The 23,426-nt window shown below is 34.6% G+C and overlaps 1 protein-coding gene across 4 annotated transcripts; it reads left to right on the top strand.

Annotated features, from left to right (window-relative positions):
* The first annotated feature begins 6,324 nt into the window (after positions 1 to 6,324).
* On the top strand, positions 6,325 to 22,543 carry LOC134686804 (uncharacterized). Of its 4 annotated transcripts, none has more exons than XM_063546591.1 (5): positions 6,325 to 6,587; positions 13,455 to 13,840; positions 16,802 to 17,022; positions 18,188 to 18,494; positions 20,852 to 22,543. In XM_063546591.1, the coding sequence occupies exons 1-5, from the start codon at positions 6,412 to 6,414 to the stop codon at positions 21,100 to 21,102; spliced, it is 1,341 nt and encodes a 446-aa protein (XP_063402661.1). In that variant the 5' UTR covers positions 6,325 to 6,411; the 3' UTR covers positions 21,103 to 22,543. The 4 variants fall into 4 exon arrangements, with proteins under 4 accessions (XP_063402661.1, XP_063402660.1, XP_063402659.1 ...); XM_063546590.1 differs by having other exon boundaries at positions 18,185 to 18,494; XM_063546589.1 differs by having other exon boundaries at positions 16,802 to 17,034; positions 18,185 to 18,494.
* The last annotated feature ends 883 nt before the right edge of the window (positions 22,544 to 23,426 follow it).

Raw genomic sequence — 23,426 nt, 5'->3', positions numbered from 1 at the left:
CTTATCAAACAAAAGCTCTGATGTGTTTGTATGATGAATCAAGTTCCTGTGAATGGCCAACTGCTTTCTTCGGGTGTCCCATCATTTTAATTAGCTGGAATAAGATTATAACTGATATCTTTGAGTATCCCTTCATTTTAATTAGCTGGAATAAGATTATAACTGATATCTTTGAGTATCCCTTCATTTTAATTAGCTGGAATAAGATTATAATTGCTTTCTTCTGATATCCCTTCATTTTAACTAGCTGGATTTTCTTCTGATATCCCTGCATTTTAATTAGCTGGATTAAGATTATGGGACTCTTAAGCAATAATAAAATCTACAATGTGCTTTAATCATACTGCCTCTTTGATAGATTGCTAGCCTTAAAAGCCTGGAATTTGGAAGTTAATGGTTTCAATCATGTCTAGTGTCAAAGGGTGTGATGAAAATTGTTATTTACTTTTCCACTATAAAGCATTTTGGTGTAAGGGCAGCAAGTAAAGGCTGGTTAGCTTGGAAATAGAATTACATGTTCAGGAAGTATCACATGTGTTCCTGTAGACTGTAAATTCAGAAATATTTACGAGGTTTTGATAAATTATAATATCAATTGCGAATAGTTTGATATGAAATACATATATCTTTATGTTGCTTTATTATGCAAACACAATATAAAAATCTAGACACAAACAAACGAGGTACAACATAAACCAAGGGTGATTTCGGGTGTCTTATGATAATAAGCTGATTATGATCCACATGTGATCATGGAAGTACAACCCAGTGGTCTGTCTTAATTCAATAGATCACATGAGAAAAACTAGTTATCAAATTGCACCCAAAAAAAAGAAAGAGTAATTTTTGGCAATCTTTGTATTGCCTTGACAGAGTCAAAAAGCTAGACAGGTATGCTGTTTCTGGTGATAAAGTGTCAACAATGTATTACTATTAGTTTGTGATGAGGTATAGTTTACAATGAACCACTAGTGGCAGGTTAATGATGTTTGGTATGCAGTTTTATTGGCAATGGCACATCTCATTACCATAGAGATTATTCCCAGCCCCCTTCCTCTGTCATGGTCTTGGTTTGAAACAATGCTAAGTTGACATGTATTAGTTTATAAGGTTAGAACTACTACCGATAGGTCAATGATATTTGGTATGCAGTTGTATTAGCATTGGCACAGCTCATTCCCAGTTAATTTAACCTCAACCCCTCAGTCATGGTTTATTGACTCAACTTTTTGCTTAGTTTAAGTGTATAATTTTGTGATTAGGTCAGTATAAGGGGAAGTTGTGGTGATAGGTCAATGATAATTGTTATGCAGTAGTATAATCATTAGCACGTCATTTCCACGAATATTATTTGGAGCTGTCCCCCTCAGTCATGACTTGGAATTTTTTGCTTAGTTTTCATGTACTGGTATTATTTTGTGATTAGGTTAGTTTCAGATGAACAACTATTTTGGAGTCATTAATCTTTTTTTATTTGCAAGTTTCATTTCCATGGAGATTATATTTATATAACCCCAACCCCTCATGGTTCATCATTGACTTTGAAACTTTTATATAGTTTACAACTTAATGATTGTGTTAAGGAAACTTCTTAGAAAAGTCAATGGTATTTGGTATGCAGTTGGCATATCTTAATTCCTTTGAGATTATCTTAGCCCTTTACCTTCAGTCATGGTTCATTTACTTTGAATATTTGCATAACTTGCATGTTAAAGTATTGCTATTTTAATTTCGTAATTTGCATTATCAAATAGGCGAGACATAACAGTTTATCTCTTTTCAAATATTTTTACCCATTTTGCTCTATTTATATTTTGTCACCTCTAATTTTTAATATATTATTTTTGTGGGGGAGGAGAAGGGAGCATGCAAATTAATTAATCCCAATCAATACTCTTATATTTTGTATATGGCCTTTTGCAAATCACAGAGAGAATCCGTCAACAGCAGCAACACATTACTAATAGTGCTTCTATTTTTCTGGTACCCCATTTGATTCTACCGTTTTGATAAAAATTGTGTGTGCTGCTGTTCCTTGGCATATGTTCACTTGGTACTGTTAGCGTTGGTCGAGTGTAAAAATGGGTCTGAAAATATAACTTAACAGCTTTCCTAACATAAGTTCATACCATTTAGATTTAACTACATGTATATAAAAAAAAAAGGTGGTATGATTACCAAGAGACAATTTATAACTGTGATATTCTGTATTACTATATGGCCTTATGCAAATCACAGAGAATCCGTCAACAGCAGCAACACATTACTTATCAGCTGCTAATAGTGCTCCTATTTTGCTGGTACCCCTTTTGAATCCACTGTTTTGATAAAATTGTATATGCTTCTGTTCCTTGGTGTATGTTCACTTAGTCCTGTAGGGCAACAAGATCTAGCGTTGGTCGAGTGTAAATATTGGGTCTAAAAAATATGTCTAAACACAGCTTTTCAAACATTAGTTCATACCATTTTGAATTACCTGTTTTGCACCACTTGGTAGTAAAGTTTAAACTAAAAAAATCGCATCCATTGGGAAATTTTGAACAGCTGCCAATAAGTCAATATATTATACTAGTGTGCGTTTGACTATGCTTTTGGTTTTATAGGCTTTCTGATGTTGATATTAAGTTTGGGATTTTTAAGTCTCTGGCATCGCTGAATAGAATTTGCATCAGTAATTTTTCCTTTTAATGTTATTGTATATTAAATATTACAAACATTGGTTTGTCCTGAAAAAAAATGGAAACAACACGTTTTAAATTATCATGCATCTGAAGTCCTTTTCAGGATTTACCTTCATCAGCAACTCGCAAAGCCGAATATCTAAAAGACAAGGGTGTACAATTGCAATAGGAACCGAAACAGTTGAAAAGCTATATATATGTTAACACAGCTCTTATAAAATAGTTTCATCAAATTTTGAATTAAATATTTTTGCACTTCTTGCATTGGTAAAGTTTAGAAGTAGATCAACTGAAAAAAAATGTGTTGAGTGGGAAAATGTTGCAAACGACCACCATCCCAAAAGTCTTGCGAATTTTAAAAAAATTCAATAGTTTGGATCTTGTTTAATTCTAGTCCAGTGGCATTTTTTTTTACGTATAATCATTATGAGAACAAATTAAGCAAAACCTCATATTTATAGAGTTGTTTGACCGTGATGGAAAGCGGAAAATTTGAACTGTGTGTATTTGCCACTAGTCTTTAATAATGGTTAGGTTGGTAAGCCACCACATGTTTTTTGTCGTGCATGAGGTAATATTCGGCTATACCCACGCGGATCTAGGATTTAAGTTGAAAGGATGCAGAGACGGTTGCACAATTAGGTCAACTTGTATAACTATTTGTGTGCATTCTCCGACGACAGGTTGTAAAAATAATACAGTTCTTAAGGGTACAATCAGATCTGGCGGGTATGTTTTGCCGGTCTCTTGATTTACATTTTCGCGCCTTTATATTGACAAAACGGATAAGAATAAATCTCTCGTCTGATGTCTATAATCTGTCAAGCGGCACTTATGTAACAATGATGACCATTTACACGTCTTTGTTGTAATTATATCAAATATTGTTTAAAAATTGACAATGGTCAAAGATCCGCAGGGGATTTACGAATAGATTCGATAAATAACTTTTATTGCCAGGTGCTTTATCTTAGTCTGTTGCAAGCTTATTTGGCGGGAAATACTAATTGAACAGATTACAATTTTTACAGGTTTTATAGTGTTTCACTCGAGATACAGATAATCTGAAAAGATTACAAATATTTGTAATCTTTCAATCGGCTTCAAGTTAATTCTTACAAACGTATTAAATATTTCCGCTATGTAGTTATATTGAGATAATGAAGAAATTTAAATCTAAATGTTAACAAATAAAATTGTGAAAAATAACAAACAAACAAAAATGAACTAAGTCAGTCGGTTTTTTTTAATCTCATATTTTTTAAAGAATATATAGTTATTAAAAAGATAAATTCGAAAAAGTCTAAAGAAGTTCAAACCATTTAAAAAGAAAATATATCATGATGAATTTAGACTACCACTGAATTACACATGTAATATATTAACAATTACTGCGTACTTAAACATTCTCTATTCTTAACAACAGCACTGCCAATGACACAATTGTGATACGTAATTGTGATCAACTGTATTTACTAGAGACCAAAGGACGATAATGTACTATAAAATGTAAAATCACAAAAATACTGAACTCCGAGGAAAATTCAATATGGAAAGTCCCTTATCAAAAGCTCAAACACATCAAAAGAATTGATAACAACTGTCATCTTCCTGACTTGGTACAGGCATTTTCTTGTGTGGATCAAGGATTTGTATAGTTCCTTGTGTGGATTAAACCTGGTTTTAAAGCTAGCTCAACCTTAGTCACCTTACGACATTCAACAATAAAACAAAATGCCATACCATAGAGTTTATAGCTATACATCATTATGCATAAACGATGCCTGCATGAACAATTTCAAACAATTCAAAGGACATGCTAAAAACAACAAACAAAAAAGTAAATAATTAGAGGATCTGGACCCGGGACAGGCACATTAAGAGTGTTGAGAGCGTTTAATTTGCTTCTAACTTGGGACAGTGGTGTTTCACAACAAGATTAGAATAAAATGTAAAAATCAGTTGATGACTCATCAGATTGACATGAAGTACAGAAAAAACACATGGTACCGATATAAAAGTAAATATAAACAGTCCCTGACAGCAAGACCAACGCCAATTATACTAAACATTCGTAAGGTGGACGACAACGACGACGCCGACGACGGAATGTAGGATCGCTATGCCTCGCTTTTTCGACTATTAAAGTCGACGGCTCGACTAAAAAATAAACCATGTTGGATAGGTTTTAATGAAAAGACGTCAGTTATAAAGGTAAAAATAAGGAAATGAGTTATGGGTGCTAATTCGACAACCATCCACCAAAGTTCAAATAAAGTGGATGTAAGCAATTATAGGCAACGGTACGGCCGTCAGCCCACATAAACCCTGTTTAAACGCAGGCGTTTTGACGCGATTTATCAAAAGTTACTTCAGAAAAAGACTGATTCTTGCATCATTGAGCGTCATACTGCTTGCAATTTACTTTGAATGCGTTATTTGATTGACAACAGTAGAAATCACCTCCAAGTGACAACCAAAAGATAGCATCGGATTTGACAAGTTGACTTATTATTGTTTTAAGAGACATAATACACCAGCAGTATTCAAGTTCTCGCTGTGTTTATAACCCATTGGTGGCCTTCGACTGTTATTTTCACATTGGTCGGGTTTTTGTCGCTTTGACACATCCCCATTACCATGATGAGCGCCAATGAGACCACTCTCCATCCATGTCACAATTTATAAAAGTAAACCATTATAGGCCAAAAGTAGGGTCTTCATTACGGAGGATTACAGACTTGCACCGAACAGCAAGATAAAAAGGGCTCCAAAAATGACATGAAACATATTCCCTTTTGAAAACTCGTAAAGAAATTGCAAGTTTACAATCGTGCCAAAACGAAAACTGGACACTTATTAGCTTTTACTTCAACTTTCATTTCTGAAACCAAAATTGAGTTACTCTACTTGACGTTCCAAAAATGGTAAGTATCAGCATGTGGATTTAATTTCATCTTTACACTAGAGTAGTATGGTCTACTTTTTTTCATTATTATCAAGACAAGCCGTTTGTAATTAAAAATGTCATCAAAAAAGAAGAGAAATAGCTAAAATTTATTTTGAAATTATACTGTAAGAGCTGCTCAGCTATTTTTCGTAGATTGTTTCGTTATAAATCAGGCCGTTTGGGTTTCTTATTTGAATTGTTTCATATTTTTCTTTTTAATATAATGTCCGATTGGTTTTTTTTCGATGAATTCACCACCTTTTTTTAGGGATACAGCTTATACATTCGGCTGTTATCTGCTCTTTGGTCGGGTTGTTGTCTTTTTGACACATTCTTCATTTCCATGCATTCTCAATTTTAAATGTTGTTTTTAATTAGAAAGTCCCGAAATTTAGAGTTTTTATTGGTAATTCAATAAAAATAAAAACATAGTTTCTGCTTAAGTAGCATTCTAACATTCTTTCTGTGCGCATTTGAACCAATTACTTGATCAACATGAGCAATAAATACACAATTTCAAACCTTTTACATGATAACATTTGCATTTCAATTTTAAAGACATTCAGTTTAACAATGGAATAATTCTTTGAAATTCCGGTCTTTTATTGTAAGCAGTGATCTAATTCATTGATCTCCGATCGATATGCATGTGAAGCCAATATAGTATTTTTTCCAGTAATTGAGTATTCTGGGATCGATATTCCGCCATAACGTGTATCTCATAGCATCACCATAAATGTATTCCTATATGTGTCGTCAAATGGTAAACAAATCAACAAGATGAATTTGGAGACCGAAGACAACCTGCCGAAGTGTCCGGACGAGGAAATTAAACTTCCGGAACTTGGTTGCACAGGCATTCGAAAGAAAATCAGAGAAAAGTGGAAAGAAATTGTTACAAGTGTGAAAAGCATGGAAATTCTCAATGAAGATATTAATAAGCACAAGAGATCACTGTAAGTATAAACAGCACTGTGGGGGACCAGTCGAGATTGAGTAACAGTCGAGATTTAATATCTATACTGATATCTCCGTAAAGTTCATTTTAGTTTAAATTTATTTATTTATAGTGGATTGGGAAACAAGTTATTGCAACTTAAATTATTCCCTTTCCACTTTGCTGGTGCGAGTGCTGTCTTGTAGCTGCATTAACCTGCTCATTTTCGAAAATCTACAAGGGTGTCTTTTACGTGTAAAAGATATGGCTCTCTCTTCAAGTAACACGGGTCAGCCATTCGTCGTCCCCTTCCGACGGGCTATCATCGTTTCTCAAGACCATACTCGCAAATGGTGTCAAGGTAGAGCCGAAAGTTCAGTCCCTAAAATTTTCTCCCTTGAGCGCGAACCAGAAACCTTTGTGATAGTAGTCCGATGCGCTAACCACTACACCACGGCTCTCATTTTAATAATTACATCTAAAGGAGAATGTTTCAGCGAGCTGTCTCACGCACTGAGCAAAAAATAAGACAAATGGGGACTTAATTTTTTTCAACAAAGAAACTAATTCAATTATTCGTATAACTACTCAGTTGGTCCTGTTTAAAATCCGGATTCCTGAAAAAAGAACAAACGGGTACACTTTTGGTACTGTTATTACTACTGTATAGTTCGAATTTTAATCGTAGACCCTTACTATTTACCAATTTCATTCTTTACTGAATAGCCACAAAACTTTTACACTGCATATATATATATATATTTCACACTGGCTTTAATACTGTTATTTCACTCACAAGAACTGACCGTTTGTTAATACCAGTGGCAGATCCAGAGAAAGTTTTGTAAGGGAGGTCCACTGACTGACCTGAGGGGGATCCCGCTTCAGGCATGCTTCAGTGATTCCCTATATTATCTATCAAATTTTCGCCACATAATGTAAACTACATGGATAAAGAAACTATAACTTTTACACTCTCAGATACTATGTTATAGTATATGGTACAGAATACACCCGTCAATTACACGGATAAAGCTACTGTAGCTTTCACACTCACATATACTGTGTATTTGGTACAGAATACCTCCGCCATAAAGATACTGAAGCTATCACACTCACATATACTGTGTATTTGGTACAGAATACCTCCGCCATAAAGATACTGAAGCTATCACACTCACATATACTGTGTATTTGGTACAGAATACCTCCGCCATAAAGATACTGAAGCTATCACACTCACATATACTGTGTATTTGGTACAGAATACCTCCGCCATAAAGATACTGTACCTATCACACTCACATATACTGTGTATTTGGTACAGAATACATCCGCCATAAAGATACTGAAGCTATCACACTCACATATTCTGTGTATTTGGTACAGAATACCTCCGCCATAAAGATAGGGTACCTATCACACTCACATATTCTGTGTATTTGGTACAGAATACCTCCGCCATAAAGATACTGAAGCTATCACACTCACATATACTGTGTATTTGGTACAGAATACCTCCGCCATAAAGATACTGAAGCTATCACACTCACATATACTGTGTATTTGGTACAGAATACATCCGCCATAAAGATACTGAAGCTATCACACTCACATATTCTGTGTATTTGGTACAGAATACCTCCGCCATAAAGATAGGGTACCTATCACACTCACATATTCTGTGTATTTGGTACAGAATACCTCCGCCATAAAGATACTGAAGCTATCACACTCACATATACTGTGTATTTGGTACAGAATACCTCCGCCATAAAGATACTGAAGCTATCACACTCACATATACTGTGTATTTGGTACAGAATACATCCGCCATAAAGATACTGAAGCTATCACACTCACATATTCTGTGTATTTGGTACAGAATACCTCCGCCATAAAGATACTGAAGCTATCACACTCACATATACTGTGTATTTGGTACAGAATACCTCCGCCATAAAGATACTGAAGCTATCACACTCACATATACTGTGTATTTGGTACAGAATACCTCCGCCATAAAGATACTGAAGCTATCACACTCACATATACTGTGTATTTGGTACAGAATACCTCCGCCATAAAGATACTGAAGCTATCACACTCACATATACTGTGTATTTGGTACAGAATACCTCCGCCATAAAGATACTGTACCTATCACACTCACATATACTGTGTATTTGGTACAGAATACATCCGCCATAAAGATACTGAAGCTATCACACTCACATATTCTGTGTATTTGGTACAGAATACCTCCGCCATAAAGATAGGGTACCTATCACACTCACATATTCTGTGTATTTGGTACAGAATACCTCCGCCATAAAGATACTGAAGCTATCACACTCACATATACTGTGTATTTGGTACAGAATACCTCCGCCATAAAGATACTGAAGCTATCACACTCACATATACTGTGTATTTGGTACAGAATACCTCCGCCATAAAGATACTGAAGCTATCACACTCACATATTCTGTGTATTTGGTACAGAATACCTCCGCCATAAAGATACTGTACCTATCACACTCACATATACTGTGTATTTGGTACAGAATACATCCGCCATAAAGATACTGAAGCTATCACACTCACATATTCTGTGTATTTGGTACAGAATACCTCCGCCATAAAGATACTGTACCTATCACACTCACATATACCAGTTTTTGGTACAGAATACCTCCGCCATAAAGATACTGTACCTATCACACTCACATATACTGTGTATTTGGTACAGAATACCTCCGCCATAAAGATACTGTACCTATCACACTCACATATACTGTGTATTTGGTACAGAATACATCCGCCATAAAGATACTGTACCTATCACACTCACATATACTGTTTATTTGGTACAGAATACATCCACCATAAAGATACTGTACCTATCACACTCACATATACTGTGTATTTGGTACAGAATACATCCACCATAAAGATACTGTACCTATCACACTCACATATACTGTGTATTTGGTACAGAATACCTCCGCCATAAAGATACTGAAGCTATCACACTCACATATACTGTGTATTTGGTACAGAATACCTCCGCCATAAAGATACTGTACCTATCACACTCACATATACTGTGTATTTGGTACAGAATACATCCGCCATAAAGATACTGAAGCTATCACACTCACATATTCTGTGTATTTGGTACAGAATACCTCCGCCATAAAGATACTGTACCTATCACACTCACATATACCAGTTTTTGGTACAGAATACCTCCACCATAAAGATACTGTACCTATCACACTCACATATACTGTGTATTTGGTACAGAATACATCCACCATAAAGATACTGTACCTATCACACTCACATATACTGTGTATTTGGTACAGAATACATCCACCATAAAGATACTGTACCTATCACACTCACATATACTGTGTATTTGGTACAGAATACCTCCGCCATAAAGATACTGTACCTATCACACTCACATATACTGTGTATTTGGTACAGAATACATCCACCATAAAGATACTGTACCTATCACACTCACATATACTGTGTATTTGGTACAGAATACATCCGCCATAAAGATACTGTACCTATCACACTCACATATACCAGTTTTTGGTACAGAATACCTCCACCATAAAGATACTGTACCTATCACACTCACATATACTGTGTATTTGGTACAGAATACATCCACCATAAAGATACTGTACCTATCACACTCACATATACTGTGTATTTGGTACAGAATACATCCACCATAAAGATACTGAAGCTATCACACTCACATATACTGTGTATTTGGTACAGAATACCTCCACCATAAAGATACTGTACCTATCACACTCACATATACTGTTTATTTGGTACAGAATACATCCACCATAAAGATACTGTACCTATCACACTCACATATACTGTTTATTTGGTACAGAATACATCCACCATAAAGATACTGTACCTATCACACTCACATATACTGTTTATTTGGTACAGAATCCTCCGCTGTAAAGATACTATAGCTTTCACACTCATTGATACCATGTATTTGGTTAAGAAAACATCCGTACACTACACCTATTAAGATTCTGTAGCTTTCACACTATTAGTTACTCTGTATTTGGTACAGAATACCCCCGTAAACTGCACACTAAAGCTACAGTACTGTAGCTTTTATACACTTACAGATACTGTGTATTTGGTACATAATTTAACGGTAAACTACACGGCTTTAGTTCTTTTAGCTTTACAATTGCCGCTACTGTGTATTTGGTACAGAATTAAACGGTACTAAACTACATGGATAAAGTTATTTTAGCTTTACACTACCAGATACAGTGTATTTGGTACAGAACATCTCCGTTATTTGCACGGATGACACCACAGTTTCACGCTTATCGATGATGTGGCAAAGCTTTAGGGAAAAGCACTGAAATCAAGCTCAACTTATATTTTCCTTTAATTTTTGAAGTCGATCTGATTGCTTAAAGAGACATATACTTTAAATCGCCATTTTCATATACAGATAATATATTTACGTTGAGAGTTCTAGTGACAATGAGAAGACTGGTGGCATCGAAGACCTATTGGAATATTGTTCACTGGAATTGTTTCACACTAGTTATTTTGATTCATTTATTTTGTGTTTCTTTTTATAATTTCGGATCCAATGGCGGATTTAGGGAGGCGTGGTGCTCGAGACCCATTTAGAGTTTCATTTATGGCTAATCAATATAAAAAGAAGATGTGGTATGATTGCCAATGAGACAACTGTCCACAAGAGACCAAAATGACACAGACATTAACAACTCTAGGTCACTGTACGGCCTTCAACAATGAGCACAGCCCATACTGCATAGTCAGCTATAAAAGGCCACGATAAGACAATGTAAAACAATTCAAACGAGAAAACTAACGGCCTTATTTATATAAAAAAAATGAAAGATCGAAAAACAAATATGTAACACATAAACAAACGACAACCACTGAATTACAGGCTCCTGACTTGGGACAGGCACATACATAAATAATGTGGCGGGGTTAAACATGTTAGCGGGATCCCAACCCGCCCCTAACCATGGACAGTGGTATAACAGTACAACATAAGAACGAACTATAAAAACATCTAAGACTTAACTACCAATCCGTACACATCCAACATCCAATGGATTTAGTGTAAAGACGTCATAAACAGCCAGAGAAAAACATGACCTTGTGCAATGCCAAGTTACAGGTATCGACAGATTGTAGATCCATGAATATGTATATTAGTTAGCTTTCAATTTACTGTTAACAAAATCAATATTTATACAAATAATTTCCGGGCACGGTTAACAACATTTCCGTTAAAATGAGGATGTGCTAACCCGTTTGAAATAAGTTTTCTACAGGTACAACCAAACTTCAAAACCAAATCTTTATATCTATGGAAAAATTTAGTAAAAGTTTTAAGTAATTTACAGTAACGATATCCCTGGTTTAATAATTTACAAGTAATACATAGATTGCGTTCGTTAAAATAAAAAAAAACCGTCACAACAGACACGGGCATAGCGAACGAGCTGTGAAATATAAACACCGTAAGATGGTGCCAAAGGAACATCACCATCTAAAAATGGAAAGTTTCCCGTTTAAAACCGAAATATCTAAATCCAGGAAAGGACAGCTATTACCGAATAAATTTGATTTATTTAAAGTAAGTTCCTTGGGGTAAATTTCAGCAGTATATTGAGAAAATTCTTGATTATTTAACGAAAAAATATCATCAACATATTGTTTAGACTTTTTACCGGTTCGACTACCGGGTTGTCTAGTTTCGAGTCCCCCTACAATAATTTTCCCTCTCATTTCTGCTGTCATTAGTAACTATGATAGTACCTCCCCTTACATATCCACTTTTTTAAATAAAATTCGGACATCCTTTATAATGTGACCATAGGCCGATACATTTTTTTTTCTCATAAATGAAAATTCAGGCAATTATTTTATAATCTTTATTAAAGTTTGCTAATTAAAGTTTGAATTTATACCAATCATTTGATATCCAAAATGGCCGCCATGATTATCAGTCCATCGAACGACTTAATATAAATGCTACAACGGCAGTGTAGAAAACTAAATTATAAAATCAATTTATGATAAACCCCTGCAGTTAAATATTTTCATTCGAAACACGGAAGAAGAATTTGCTGCTTCCCCCTTTTTTCAAACCGTTTTAAAACTGTTTTTAAATATTAATTTCAAATTGCACAATGTTCACACCCATCACATAGCTGGTAAAAAAAATTAACAAGAGAACTTCACAGATATTCGAATATAAAAGAATAATGCAGTTTATATCGTTGTTGTGAATTTATATACATTAGATTAACCAGGTATGTGCAGCTGTCAACGACTATTTCTTTAAACTGGATCTATACATCAAGTCTAGAAAACGACCATATGTCACACCGCTGTTCATCGATTTTGCTGGAAAACGACATTTTTGCTGGAAAACATCATCGGCTATGTTGCTGTGGATTTCTGCAAAACTTGGATTAACTATTCGGTTAAATCTAGAAGAATGTCAAAAGCGATAATCACTAAGATAGGTCTTGGTGTTGGGTAAGATAGTTTGTCGTATAAAAAGCGCGTATTCTTGTGTCAAACTTTTTTTGGGAAATATTTTCTTTTAAATTAGTCTTTTAAGTAAAGGATAAAGCCAGAGTATTTTTGAGTTTTAGGAATACAGACAAATTGTTTTGGTTTTATTTCTTGCCTTTTTTCTGTATGATTCATTAATTGATGCTGCATACATGTCTATAAAGACTGCGCCCTTTATGAATCACGCGTCCATGATACATTTTCTATAATCTTTAAAGTTTTTCACTTCTAACAAACATGTCTTTTGCAGGTTCTTGTTCGCAACTATTGGCCTTATAGCAACTGTTCATTTAATTGTGACGCTTCTCATCAACGCATCAGGGTATCGGACGTCTTCATTGGTAAACCACGCCCATTTTGACAAGACAACAAAAGAGTGCCTTGATAACGAAGACTGTCCTTGGAATCTTGTGTTTTCAGAACTCGGTGATAAACTGTTATTATTAGAAATGGCATTCAAAGAGCAAGCTTCCGCACGAGAAGGAATCGAGAACGCCGTGAACAATCACACGACAACACATATGTTCACAACAGGTCGTTTGTCTGAACTCATATCCAGAATTGAGAACTTGACAGTAAATTACGAACAAATGGACAAAAGAGTGTCATCTTTGTCAAGAAGATTGTTTTCAGATGGTATGTAACTGTAGTCATATTGATTCGTAAATATCAAACTTTTCTGTATACGAAAAAATATATGTTTAATTTTCATCGATTAGAAATCAGCCCAACCCATATTTAAACTCCAAAATATATTCAGCCATCTATTGTAAAATTGTATTGCAAATGAATAGACTGTATATGTAAATATACCGGTATTCATGATATGAGTATAAACTGTTAAATTACATGTATTTACAACATCATGATAGAACAGTGGCGGATCCAGAACTTTTCATAAAAATGTGGAGGGTGGAGGGGGCGCGGACTGACCTAAGGGGGCCCGCTCCAGTCATGCTTCAGTGATTACCTATATAATCCACCATTTTTTCCCTCGAAAGGTGGCGCCGTGCCCCCTAGGCCACCCCCTGGATCCGCCTATATAGAAAAAATATTTCGATCTGGAAAATTATACAAATGTTTGCTTTCGGGATTTTTAAGAGGAATTATACTATTTATATAAAGTCGTCATTTTAGAATTTGTGGTTTGTTTAAATAATACTACGGTCAAAACAACAGAAAGTAGCCTACGGCCACCAATGGGTCTTCAAAGCAGCGAAAATCCCGTACTACAAGGGGATGGCTTAACATGGCCCCATACCAATAATATATACTAGTTCAGCGAAATGGACGCACCACTAAAAAATACAAAGGAACCAAAATGAAAAACACACATGACTAACAAAGTCTCGAGAATCCTGACTAGGACAAGGGAAAAAAATGCAGCGGGGTTACTTATATTTTGTAAGATCTCAACATTCGTAAGCAATAAGCGTAGGTGAACATATATCATACACACTGTCAAGTTCTACAAATTCAGGGACTTCAAATCAAATCTTAAAAGAACGTGCGCTCTGTTCTGGAATAAATCCAACTTTATAACGCGGATGCATTTCGTTGAAAAAATAAAGGCGAACATATATACTATGTTTATGCAAGTTTATTTAATTGGATATATATAGATTTTTTTTCGACTATCCTACATACTTGGAATCTGTAGGTTTTCAAATCTGATTTTTATTCTACCGCAAAATGCATAATTTTCAAACTTTATATTAAGATTGGTAATCATGAAAAAATGTAAAGAAAAAAATATTGTTTTGGCGAGTTCTATTTAAACAATGTTTCTTTGAATCGACACATTAGTGAAATTTATCAAATGTTAGTGTAACCTAAAGAAGGAACTTGGTGACATGTTAACCTATTCTGCATTAAATGCAAGTTGAGAGCTCTAACGATTCCAATTTAAAGACCTATATAATACATTACTTGGGTCCTTCAGTTACTTTATAAGTAAATTGTATAAATATAAACCATATACTTAGAGCATTAGTCATACGTACAACCTGTTACAGCCTTTCAATATATTTACATTGAACATGCAGTATGTACGGGATATTACAAATATTCATGTGTATAATATTTGATCGATTTTGGACGGCAACGGATTTTAATTCAAAGAAAAAACTATACTCATTCTTTCAATGATATTTTCTTAACTAATGAAAATGAATAAGATATAATGCATGGTTATAGTATCAATATTTTTTTTCAATTCAATCAGACTTTTTTTGCGAATCCACTTCAAACACACTGCGCAGTGGCGGATCCAGAACTTTTCATAAAGGGGGGGGGGGCCCTCTCTAGTCATGCTTCAGTGATTCCCTATATAATCAACCAAATTTTTCCTACGAAAGGGGAGCCAGGGCCCCCCCCCCCCCCAGGCCCCCCCCCCTGGATCCGCCTATGCTGCGAATTCAAAATATTTGTAGAGTGCAGTACTGCGATACTAGTGCAATAATGTATTTTTGTTGGAGTAAATGCTTCATATCATTATTCAGTATTCTTTTTAACAGTCGTTTGCAGAAATTGCTTTAATAGAAATTCCATGTTGCCATAAGTAATAAATAACTAGACCTAATACTTTTACACAATGCCTTAATGCTTTGAACTTCCAAGATGATATGAAATCTCCATGTAAGCCAGTTCTACTTCAAACTTATCGAGTGTTCCTATAAGCCAATTCTCCTTCGAACAGATTAATTATTTTAATAGTTTGACAGTAACTCAGACAGGGGCGGTTCCATGATTTTTTTTGGCGTAATTCCATCTAACGGCAAACATGTTTTTAATCCAACAGGAGGAATGCGTTCATACTTTACACCCCCTATATCCGACTGTCAGATGTATTCCGATATCGAGCTTGACTTGAGCGCAAGAGACTGTGAAAGTTACTTTTGTTCATGAATAATGCCACGAATATACCAAGTTCTGATCTTATAGTTCATTAAAAGATATTTGTTTTAAACTTCTGCCCTTCTTGGTCGTTTGTTACTGTTTAGTACAAGATGTAATTTGTCTTTGTGAAATGGGGTTACTGTAGTATTTGAAAAAGAATGTGTTGCGGTTATGAAGTTGAATCTTTCATTTTTTAGATCATCTTTGTACATATTATAATTTGGAAAAATTTAAATAAAATTTACGAATCTTTTAATTGATCCTTTTTTAAACACACTGCATTTTCTTGATCTTAGATAGATATAGGAAGATGTGGTGTGAGTGCCAATGAGACAACTCTCCATCCAAATAACAATTTAAAAATTAAACCATTATAGGTTAAAGTACGGCCTTCAACACGGAGCCTAGAGTCAACATTGTTGTTATTCAAAGGATGCCACAAAACAATCGAGACATTTGCATGTGTCCACATTTTATTATTGTATCTCATATAAACCCTAAATAAGTAAACCCGGCGTATGTTGACATAACCCAAATAACAAGTTAAATAAATTGTTCAATATTTCTCTTGTCATAAATAAAGCCATGTTAGCAAATGTATTGCCAAAAGTTTATAAATTGTCCAACCGTTAGAAATCAAGCCGTGCTAGGAAATAAAATGGCGAAAGTTATATAATTGTCCAATATTTGCTATTTCAGAAATAATCGGTTTCATATTATTCGTCATTGTGATGGTTGAGGTTGTACGACAAATTAGACCTCACGTGAGACCGTTGATTGATCTGATAAAGAGTAAGATAGCCACCATGAGAGCAAAGAAGGCTCACATGAATGGTGCAGTCATGAATGGTATGACAGAGAATGAAATAGACAGACTGAAGGATGAAACAGATACCATGATAAGAAAAGAGGAGAAAAAGGTTATGTTTCAGGTATTTTATATTGCTAACACTGTACAGCGAAAAAAAAAACAAAAAAACAAAAAGATCTCACTATGCAGACAGACGCTGATTTTCTAGTATTTGTCCTGCGAAATTAAAATTATCTTTTTCTTAAGGTGTGACTTTTTCTTAAAAGACGATAATTAAAGTGTACGAGCGAAAGAGACAGGAAAAACAAGCGAGGTCCACCGATTTCTTCTTCTGTTTCGTATGGTGTACAAATAAAGTTCACAATGAAAGTATTTTGTTTTTAGCCTGCAGTTAAACAGCGATCCCTTAACATGTAGGCCAAGGCTCCGTGTTAAAGGCCTTACTTTGACATATTTTTTCAATAAGGATTTACTTTTACGATGTATAAGTCACAATGTATAAGAAGTTGAAAATTAAGTTTACAATACGGCCTTCAACACGGAATAGCAAGCTAAAAAGAAAATATGGTGTGGTAGAATTACCAATGAGACAACTATTCACACTGAGATATCAAATGACACAGACATTATCAACTAAAGGTCACCGTACGGTCTTCAAAATGAGCAAAGTAATACCGCATAGTCTGCTATGAAAAGCCCCGAAGTGACAAATGTAAAACAATTCAAACGAAAAACTAACGGCCTAATTTATATACAAAATTATGAATGAAAACCAAATGTATAACACAGCGACAAACGACATGAATTCACCGCGTTTTGAGGATCATTTAACCTCTATGAACCCATGACTTACAACAGGGTCAAGAAATGAAAAGAAAGCATAAAAAAAGATCAACATATTTTAAGCGATAAGTAACGAGTAAGGAATATAAGGAATGAGTAATGGATAAAGCATAAGGAAGATATACGGAATAAGGAACGAACACGTGATAAGGAATAAGTAAGGGATAAGGAGTAAGGAATACGTAACGAATAATAGAAAAGAAATAACAAACTTGACGAAATAATGATAAGCATATTTTATTTGCGAAATCTCATAAATCAAACTTATGAAGTTAGGTCAAATATCTGTAGTTAAGGTCATAAAGTTTTGAAGTACTCTTTAAAAATCTTACAAGTTAAGCTTTAAATTCTGACACTTTAATAAATTCTATTCTCAACAATTTTTAAGTAAAAACATTTTTTAAAGCTGTATCTTATATCTTTTACAGCAGACTAACTCTCCTAACATATCAATGATACCAAAATTAGGAATTTTGAAGAACGAAGTCTGTATCGTGCTCTTCAAGTACGAAAACATCCCTGTCTACACAAACGTGGTGGAGGCCATGTTGAACCAGTTCTACGACGTCAAAGTCGCCGCTGTTTCGCATCCGTACTTCATGATAGAATCACAGAAAGACATAAACAGCATTCCACATGTTAAACTTTTCATCGTTATTTGTAATAGTCATGGTAACCATACCAACGGAGGTCGTGACCTTTTGGCTGTTTCGTTAAAGATAATGAAACGACTTGGAGGTATGTAATTGAAAAAATAAAAATAAAAATTTATCATGGCGACGTTCACGAAGATTTCTATTGAGGAGGAGTTGTCTTTCATTTGACAAAAAGCCACAACAATGATTGTTTTAAGGCATACAAATACACGGTTTATATGTAGGTCGTATTCTTTAGTTTGGACACAGTATGGTAAACTATGTCGTATCCACAGGCACTTGTCTCAGATTTTTTTCCCCTATATACCTTATTATAACACATAATAAGGTATATAGGAAAAAAAAAATTCTGAGACAAGTGCCTGTGATCGTATCTTACAAGCTATTTTGTGTTTTGTTACCATAATGAGTTAAAGAAATGTCGTACAGGATTGCTATGAAAGGAAATGGAAAACCTTAAAACAACAGAAACTGATTAATTTTGATGTTAACGTTAGGAGATATGATATATGATTTTCGTTGAGACATTGAGTAATGATATGTCACCATACGGCGATCAAAACTCATACCGAATAATCGGCTACAAAAGGCCTCGACAGAACATATGCATGCATGTTAACAATTCAAATGAAAAACAAATAACGGCCATAATTATGAGGAAAAAACTCAATAATTGATAATAAGATTGAGAAAGGAAATAAGGAATGTGTCAAAGCGACAACAATCCGACCATAGAGCAGACAACAGCCGAAGGACACCAATGGGTCATCAATGTAGCGAGAAACTTCCGCACCCGGAGTCGTCCTTCAGCTGGCCCCTAAAAATGTATACTAGTACAGTGATAATGGACGTCATACTAAACTCCGAATTACTAGTATACACAAGAAACATATCTAACAGAAAGCATCCAAGTCAACCACTGAATACATGCTCCTGTCTTGGAACAAGCACATGGAACAAGCACATGCAAAAAGGCACTGGTTACACATGTGAATGAGCGCAACCAAAGATGAAGGACTGAATCTTTCCTTACTGTATAGGGTACCGAAGTTACATAAGTGTCCTTACTGAATACTCTATATTATTCGGTCTTCTAAATTGCCCATCGAACTCTCTATCTAAATCATTGAAACCAATTGTATTCGCAATCAAAGTATGGTTACAGAATATTGTGACTACATTCTCTAGATTTTGATACTAAAAATGTTCCATTAAAAAATTCCAAAGATCTGTTAGAGTACATTCAGTCTTTGTCTCTTCCCCTTGTAATAGTATTACAACACTCGAGTTTTCTACCCTTTACAGCCTTTGCACAACAATTTCTCATTCCAGAATAAAGACATCTTGAAGCACTATTTAGTATTCACACCGAATCTACTGACAATATATCTTGTATAAGCATTTCAACAACATTTGTAGGGATCCTTTACTGTAGAATACTGATACAATATTTAGATTTTGTTTTCTACTGAAATGATTATTATACTAGTTTTGTCAAATCGAACACTTGTAACTAACTGGTTATTCGGATTAACCGGTATAAAAGTTTAAATGATTTCGCAGATATTCTTTACAGACAATGTCTACAGGACGAAGCGCAGTACTTTATAGTGCCAATGAGACAACCCTTCATCCAAGTCACAATTTGTAGAAGTAAACCATTAAGGTCAAAGTACGGCCTTCAACACAGAGCCTTGGCTCACACCGAACAGAAAGCTATAAAGGGCCCCAAAATGACTAGAGTCCTTTCATACAGGAAAACCAACGGTATAATCTACTAGTATATAAAAACAGAAACAGTTACGAACCACATCAACAAACGCGGCAACCAATGAACATCCGGTTCCTATAGTATATATAAATGTATCAAATGTTTGCCAATAATAAAAAAAACCTGATTTTATTAGTAAATAACAACAAAACGAGGAACCTTGGTGTCATTGTTATAGCATTTAGGGGCATGGCATTGCCAACCACTATTACCCGGTAGTGCTAGAAAAGATCAGGAGTTGAAAAAAAGGCTTTGTTCAAAACAATCTTCGTTAGGGTTCTTTTACTTATTGTGACATTAACAGAGCAATACGTTCCAACTTTGTTCTGTTCTTAACGACTATCAGTATATACTATTATTTCAACATCTCGTTTTTAATAAAAAATAACACATTCTAAACCCCACCCCTGAATTTGTTTGTCATATTGGAGTATTCATTATAAAACAATCTTTAAAACTGGGGAGGTCAGACCCATGTCAGACAAGTTTATAATTGTGTTTTTTACGTAAATTTGTTAATTGAACTTGTTTTAAAATATGTTCTATTGTATTGTATTGTATTGTATTTAATTGTATTATTGTTTGTTTGTATTGCTAGACCCTTATGGATGTAATTTTGCAATAAAGATGTATTAAAATTAAAATTTCAATAATTCTTTTTGTTTCAGCGACGATCATCGTGATAATAGGGAATGATGAAGGTTCCGTGAAGCTACCATCTCACAATCTCTACAATACCAATTTACATCTAATAAATTCTATAGATATGATGCAAGAACTTGCCTATAACAACTTAGTGTTCAGCGTCCAACATGAGATGACGTCATTCCATCAAACTAGTCACTTTCGAAAGACTATTAAAACAGTTTTGAATGCAAGGCTAAATGCTCAGTGTAGACATTTGCTTAAAGCTGACTGAGAAAATTATAACAATTCGCATTTAAAATCGTGAGCTTGCATCTTGCTGAAGATTTGGAAGTTCTTGTTTAGAAGACACAATCTCTCCGCATTCTGACCCCTCCCTCATTCCAAACAAGTCCTTTCGTAATAAAGCTGTTTCATATTGAAAAACAGCGCCGCAATTTTAGAGACATTTTCGTAAAAATAAAGTGATTATGATAAGATCTTGCTTCTGTGTACTTCTAAACGAAAACGTTTGTATGACGATGCATAGAGGTGTGAAATCCTTTTGGAAATAATGGACCACAGAAGAATAGGGGGGAAATCTAGATTAGAAAAGGATCCATCCCTATGCATATCAACGTCAACATGTATTATAACAAGGCGCAAGATGATTCTAATGACTAGTTTGGAAAACGGGGCGAAAATGCACGGCAAGATTGTGCCAAGTAAAAAATAACAATATTCAAAAAGATTTAAGTGGGATAACTTTGACTCCTTTATTAGTATTATTAATTCATTTATTTGTATTTATCTATTTATAAATGAGGCTCTTCATGGGGATTGGATAAGGAATTGTCTATTCTTTTGTTATAAATGTATCCAAGTTCATCCCTTAATTTTCAAAGATTGATTGTTTAGTTTATTTGATTACCCGGTAGCCAGCCCTATGAGGAACCTCATTTTTTATTCAACAAAAGAGACGAAAACTGTCTGATATATGTCAAAATTCGCCCTGTTCAATTTCATTAAGGGAACAACCATTTAACTTCAAGGGTGTTATAATTTTGTCTGTGTCAAAAAAAAATGTTTTCCAATGCTATCAATCAAATATTTTTTTCTCTCAATATTTTACACTATAAGGAACGGGGAAAATCTGGATTCAGAATAATGTTTTTGTCATCTGCTTGGCCAGATTATCTTTTTTGTAATCAAATTGGGGATCAGAATATGTTTTTCTTTGAAGTTAAATGGTTGTTCTCTAACACTAAGAGCAAACAGTTCCGTCTTTTAGGTTTTTTAAGTGTAATTAGTGTTTTTTACCAGTATTTATACAACAAATAATCATTTTTTTCTTCCTCATCATTTTGCCTATTTCTGAATCGTCTACCATTGAAACTTAAAATCACCATGCATTCATAATATATATATATATATATCATGCTTATTTTTACTGGGGAAGCTTGGTTTTAAAAGTAAATGTGTGTTTGTTTGTATGAACATTGTATTGTGAATATCCTGTATAAGTATAATAAAAATATATGACATGGTAACGAGAATTGGCGAGATGTTAACTATAAAATTTTCCAATAATATTAAAATCCCGCTCAAGTTTAACACACTGTAGTCAATATATCTTTATTACCATTCGTGTGAATGTAGTGATTGTTTTTCAAATGGATGCAAATTATTATATATTGTTGATTACTTTGCCAAAGAAATAAATATTTTTTAATAATTCTTTTTAGTGATTTTAACCAGATGACTATATACAGATTACGATGACGTATGTCGAGTTATACTATTATGTTTATTTTTGTTTTGCCGTTTGGGTCTTATATGCGACAGTTAAAATCTTTTGAAAGTTCGTCATTCGTGTTTGAAATAAACAATGTACTGTCTGAGTTGTGTACATTTTGCGGTTAAATTTTAGCAGCGAACATATTGATCATTTTTCGATATGCAGTGTATGCCCCCTACTTCTGTATAGTTTCTAATGTTCTCCATCTTTAAAGTTCAATTCACATTTTTGACGGCTTGAGCTATCTGGTATATGTATAAAAAAGAAAATGTAATATGATTGCCAATGAGACATCTTTTCATAAAACCCTGGTCACAACGAACCTACGACACATCTATACAGCGCCACGACATGAAAGATCAAGAAATTTGGTCAAATCGCGGGTCATCTGTGGTCACGATATTTTGAGCATCGTGGCGATGTCGTGTGTCGTGGGACGAAAATTGAACATGCACAATTTTTGCTCTACGATTTTTTATCGTGTCGCTGTCTTATGGCTGTCGTGAAAGTGTCTTACAATCTTCGTGCGACTGTCGTGCGATAAACACATTGTAGTGTGTATCAATATAATGCATTTTAATCAAACAATTGTCGCACGGCTGTCGTACGGCAATTTCACGACTGTCGCAAGACACTCGTGATACAGTCGCAACATTGTCTCTCGAATATCCGTACGATGATCGCACAACATTGATTGTCTGGCGTACGACAGTGGTACATTCGTCGTGCAACATATTTTCGTTGTATTAAGAAGAATATAATTAGACGGGAATGAATGTTTGAAAAAAACATTCCGTCTACCGTTTAAACAGGATGGCTAT

This window comes from Mytilus trossulus, chromosome 10 (genome assembly GCF_036588685.1).
Source record: "Mytilus trossulus isolate FHL-02 chromosome 10, PNRI_Mtr1.1.1.hap1, whole genome shotgun sequence".
NCBI classification, from domain to species: domain Eukaryota; kingdom Metazoa; phylum Mollusca; class Bivalvia; order Mytilida; family Mytilidae; genus Mytilus; species Mytilus trossulus.
This window is presented reverse-complemented; position numbering and strand designations above follow the sequence as displayed.

Bases quoted from the DNA above. Each gene is read 5' to 3' on its own strand.
- LOC134686804 (XM_063546589.1), top strand. From the start codon at position 6,412: ATGAATTTGGAGACCGAAGACAACCTGCCGAAGTGTCCGGACGAGGAA. The intron at 6,588-13,454 runs GTAAGTATAAAC...TGTCTTTTGCAG, and splicing joins AATAAGCACAAGAGATCACT to GTTCTTGTTCGCAACTATTG. The intron at 13,841-16,801 runs GTATGTAACTGT...TTGCTATTTCAG, and splicing joins AAGAAGATTGTTTTCAGATG to AAATAATCGGTTTCATATTA.